The sequence below is a fragment of the Rhynchophorus ferrugineus genome, unplaced genomic scaffold (assembly GCF_030347505.1).
Source record: "Rhynchophorus ferrugineus isolate W39M unplaced genomic scaffold, kcgeb_rfMv2 rfM1, whole genome shotgun sequence".
Taxonomy (NCBI): Eukaryota; Metazoa; Arthropoda; class Insecta; order Coleoptera; family Curculionidae; genus Rhynchophorus; species Rhynchophorus ferrugineus.
The window spans coordinates 70,935,229-70,940,698 of NW_027472580.1; the positions used below are offsets into that span (position 1 = coordinate 70,935,229).

The following is a 5,470-nucleotide window of genomic DNA, read 5'->3' on the forward strand; positions in this document are numbered from 1 at the left end:
TAATAATTTCATTATAATATCAGAAATGTATTTGGTATATAACAATAATTACAGTAATAAATATATGCATATTTAAATATTTGTAAACTATCTCAAGAACTAAAACCTACTAAACTTTTTTAATATGACAATTAATTAGGTCTATAAAATCCATTAAACTTTAGTAATCAAAAAAGTATTAATAACTTTACATTACTACACCACTGAACATTAAACAATACGGGAATGACCACAAGTAAAACAAAATCTTAACCAAGACTGTTTAAAATTAAATTAAATAATTTAATAATATCTTAATTTATTCACTTTCCATGTTAATACCGTTTCAAATACAAGACGTAAGGACTTAAATTTGCTTTGTCGGCCGAATTTCCATCACAACGTAAAATTACACGCCCTTAGTAGCTTTACGCACAACAGACATGGGTTTTTTTTATCTCTGGTAATATATATATATATATATATATATATATATATATATATATCTCTGGTAATATATATATATATATATATATATATATATATATATATATATTACCAGAGAACTTGCAAATATGTGTATAGGTATTGAAGCAAACACTAAACAGCGAATTAACAAGAATGTAATGAACATTTTATTAAATACAATCATAACACAAATATATTCATTTATTTTAATAATTTTAATTAAATATATGTAAACAACCTCTATTATTTTTTATTAGATATTATCAGTTAATAAATAAACAAAATTCAACATATGTACTAGAGCATCATATACACAATTGAGAACAGACATGTTAAAACAATGGTTGAAGATGATAGAACAGTAAAAGCTCTATTTGTTTTTGGTGTTGTGCTGCTAGATTTTGTTGTAGTAGAAATATCTGTAGTAGATGTTGAACTTTCTTCACTAGTAGTAGGTGTAGTGGTCGTTGGAGTTGTAAGGGTTGTAGTTTTGGTTGTCGTTGGACTTGTTGTGGTGGTTGTACTTTTCGTCGTTGTCGTCGGAGTAGTAGTGGTTGTACTTTTGGTCGTTGTCGAGGTTGTCTTTGGAGTTGTAGTAGTAGTACTTTTGGTAGTACTACTGGTAGTCGTTGGAGCTGTTGTGGTGGTAGTACTTTTGGTCGTCGTTGGAGTTGTTACAGAGGTAGTACTACTGGTGGTTGTTGGTGCTGCTGTTGTAGTAGTACCTTTGGTCGTCGTTGGAGTTGTTGCAGTGATAGTACTACTGATCGTCGTTGACGTTGTTGAAGCGGTAGTACTACTGGCCGTAGTTGGAGTTGTTGTAGTGATGGTACTTTTGGACGTCGTTGGAGTTGTTGTGGTGACACTACTGGTCGTCGTTGGAGTTGATGTAGTGGTAGTAGTGCTAGTCGTCGTCGGAATTGCTGTAGTGGTAGTACTACTAGTTGTAGTTGGAGTTGTACTCGTGGTGCTACTGGTCGTCGTCGGAGATGTTGTGGTGGTAGGACTTTGGGTCGTCGTTGGAGTTGTTGTAGTGGTAGTTCTACTGGTTGAAGTAGGATTTGTTGTACTCGTGATACTACTGGTCGTCGTGGGAGCTGTTGTGGTGGTAGTACTTTTGGTCGTCGTTGGAGTTGTTACAGAGGTAGTACTACTGGTGGTTGTTGGTGCTGCTGTTGTAGTAGTACCTTTGGTCGTCGTTGGAGTTGTTGCAGTGATAGTACTACTGATCGTCGTTGACGTTGTTGAAGCGGTAGTACTACTGGCCGTAGTTGGAGTTGTTGTAGTGGTGGTACTTTTGGACGTCGTTGGAGTTGTTGTGGTGACACTACTGGTCGTCGTTGGAGTTGATGTAGTGGTAGTAGTGCTAGTCGTCGTCGGAATAGTTGTAGTGGTAGTACTACCAGTTGTAGTTGGAGTGGTACTCGTGGTGCTACTGGTCGTCGTCGGAGATGTTGTGGTGGTAGGACTTTGAGTCGTCGTTGGAGTTGTTTTCGTGATAGTACTACTGATCGTCGTTGGAGTTGTTGTACTTTCGGTCGTCGTTGGAACTGTTACAGTGGTTGTACTACTAGTCGTCATTGGAGTTATTGTAATTGGACTTGCGGTCGTCGTTGTTGTAGATGCTTCCAACAAAGAACTGCCAGTGATATTTAAAGTAAAATATCCCATCGAATGGTAACTACATGAGACGACACTAGGATCATTTGTAATATACTTTTCACATGATTCTCCCTCCGTAGTCATGCAATTGGCAATAGTCCTGAGCTCCTCTCCTATTAATATGTAAGCATTTCTATTAATTTTTAATTTATAACTAACTTTCATTCTAGTACATACCTGTATAAAATGTAATTAAAATACATCCATGTTCACAATGACAATATCCGGTATCGCGTAAGTCATCTGAAATTAGTGAAGATAAATTTTATCAGATTTGATTTAAGTGATGTTTGCCAGTTCTCAGTAAATGGCAGTATTTTCGAACACTAGGGAAAAGATATGTTACCAAACTAAATAACTAGCAAAGTAACATGGATGGCAAAATGGATACAATTCTGAATCGGATAGTTTCGCCAACCAAATTTCAATATTGGTTTAATCTATTTATTATATTCAATAAAGAAACTGTTAAATCTGATAGTTATTGGATCTGAAAAAAATTGCTCATCAAATATTTAAGAAAAGTTATGATGATGCTGCTGCATCATATTCCAATTGGCAGTTTTGGTTTCAACGATTTGAAAGTAGCGATTTTGATGTGAATGATAAAGAAGGCTCTGGAGAACTTCTGCTCGAAAACCCAGTTCAATCTATCAAATAGTTTTCAGTCAGCTTTGCAGTAAATGAATCAACTGTTTTGAAATATTTATATGTGATGGAAGATATCCAAATGGGGTGAAATGGCTATCACACAAATTGACCGAAAATTTCTCTTATAACCATTTCAATATCGCGATTTCATTTCTTCTAACTATACTAGACCAGACAAGCGATCTATGGTGGATTTAATATGAGAGTCTAGAAGAATCATCCTTATCATCCATGGTCATATAATCTTGCTGTGTTGTTATTCCGGTTTATGGATCGGCTAGTTATATTATGTTACATGATACTAAAACTGAATAAAACTATATCAACATCAGTTGAGCATATTTAATGCCCTACTGTTCGAATAGCAGCTAGCGTACTCACCAGACAGGTCTATTTGATTTTCAATTGGTTAGAGAATATGTACAAAAATGGGTTGTAATTGAACTCGTACGATCTTACATCTAATGAAAAAAATATTAGAATCAGCCAACATGCGTAGTGTACAATAAAAAAAATTAATGGAGGTTGTATCACAATGCATGTGATACGTCACAAATGAAAAAATACTTCCATGGCTATATTTGCTATTCATACTGCGATACTTGCTATTGGAGACAACAGGGAATAATCAACCAAAAAATTACAACAGGTGCAGGAAAATATAAATTATTGGACTTAGAGAATAAAAATGTATCTAAGCAAGCACTAATTAAACCTATCAGACTCGTTCGATTCAATAAAGTATTTCCTGAAATTTGATTACTCTCACCGTTCGACCTAGATCCTTATCCTTTATTTTTTCTCTTCCATGGGATTCAAAGTCCTCTTAGAGAGTAAGTAGGGACCAACGTATTCTCTTAATAATAATAAAAACAAATTACAAATTAGGCCACTCAGAAGCGACAAGTAACAACGTATTAATCTTAGATCATATTCTATATATTAGGAATGTTACAAATTTAAATTGAAAAATTTATTCCTCGTATTGGATAAACGCAGACATAAAAAGATATGTATAATATTAAAACAATCTAACCATCGATATCTACTAGAAATAAAAAACTTGCATTTCGTAAGATCACCAATCTATTCACTAGCCAATGTTCAGTTTTCCTTGGCATTAGGCAAGCAATCGATAAGATGTGATATAATAGGCTACTCTAGAGAATTAAGAAAAATTTGCCGAACTCTTTCGTATCATTATTAAAATATCACGTTAAAAAAATATATTACGAAGTGAAATATAATTCCGACACATTTCAAGTGCACAAAACTTAGTCTGGAAAACCTAAAATTAACTGAAATAAAACAACTGGACTGCAAGCTCCGGGGCATATAGTGGTTGATCGGACACAAGTCACAGTTATCAGATTTTAGTAAAAATGGTCATTTATAAAGCTATGCCAAAGCCTACATGGACATATGACATACAACTATGTGGCACAATCAATGGGAAGATATAAGATCATGATAGCATGAATGGGTACACAACTCTAAAGATACATCTGCCGATGAAAAGCTCGCTCCTAACTTAGAGGAGTAGGAAGTTATGACAAAATATTATTTACCACAAAAATGATCATATACACGTCCCAAAAGCGGCAAAAAATGTGGTGACTGTGTTAAAATAATAAGTTCTATAGTATATATTATATACTTCTATATTATTTAAACATTACTTCGTCGGTTGGCACTGTTTCGTTCTTACATATTGGCAAAGTATGTATTACTTTTCGGGTCGTAAAACACTCATAAATTGTATAGTATAACATCCACAACATCCACTTAAAAAATGAGAAAAGATAGTAATTAACAATGTTCTATATTTCTAATTATTTTTTTATGAAAGTATCTTCAACCCTTGAAACTTATATTTACGTACTAAAACGTTTTATATTAGCGGGTAGTTTTATATTATTCATTTAATTGAAAGATAAAACTAATGTGCTAATGAAAGTCAAGAAAAACAGTTACAAATTTACGATCAACCTAACACCTACAAAACTTCATATCAGTGTTATTAATAAAATTTTGATATTAATAATTTGGTTGCATCTGAAAAGATCGCCTTGGAAAAAAAATAAACTTGATAAACACGATAAAACTGAAAAGGAAAAAAAATAACTAAAACAAACAATTAAAGTAGCCAAACATGAAATATTGTTATGGAAAGCAACTGAATGAAATTATTAGCATTATTGGACTATGATGAGGACTACGAGAAAACCCTTAGAAAACTTCTTAAATGTAACACTTTTGATAACTATATCCGAATAAAGTAAAATATGACTATTTCAATATAACATAACAAAAGACGATTTATTATTTTACTTACAGCCATTTATTAAAAGAAAAGACACGATTAGTAATTTAGTTAGCATTATTATTGAAATTTAATAGTCTAACGATTAAACACTGAAAACTAGATCGCACTAACTCCTACTTATTGATTTCACTGAACAAACTTACTACAAAGTAAACTGCTTAATGATTGACTTCAAACAATAAAAGCATATGCGATAAATATAGTTCAGATAAAATGATAAAATAAAATATTGATTGATATAATTAATTAGTGCATAGATATATTTAAGTACGCCTTGTCATTTGATATTATCAGTTTAAAAAGGCACAATTTAAGAAATAAAGAAAGATATGATGCTATTACAGAAAATATATTACTAACATTTTTATTAAAATAAAAATTCCT

At 32.6% G+C, this 5,470-nt stretch overlaps 1 protein-coding gene across 1 annotated transcript; it reads right to left on the bottom strand.

The window, feature by feature from the left end:
* Positions 1-591: 591 nt before the first annotated feature.
* LOC143199509 (uncharacterized) lies at positions 592-5,257 on the bottom strand. The gene is made up of 3 exons (XM_076409360.1): positions 5,096-5,257; positions 2,287-2,352; positions 592-2,222 (listed from the first exon to the last, which is right to left on the bottom strand). Exons 1-3 carry the CDS (start codon positions 5,139-5,141, stop codon positions 745-747), a joined length of 1,590 nt encoding a protein of 529 aa, XP_076265475.1. The 5' UTR covers positions 5,142-5,257; the 3' UTR covers positions 592-744.
* Between the last annotated feature and the right edge of the window lie 213 nt (positions 5,258-5,470).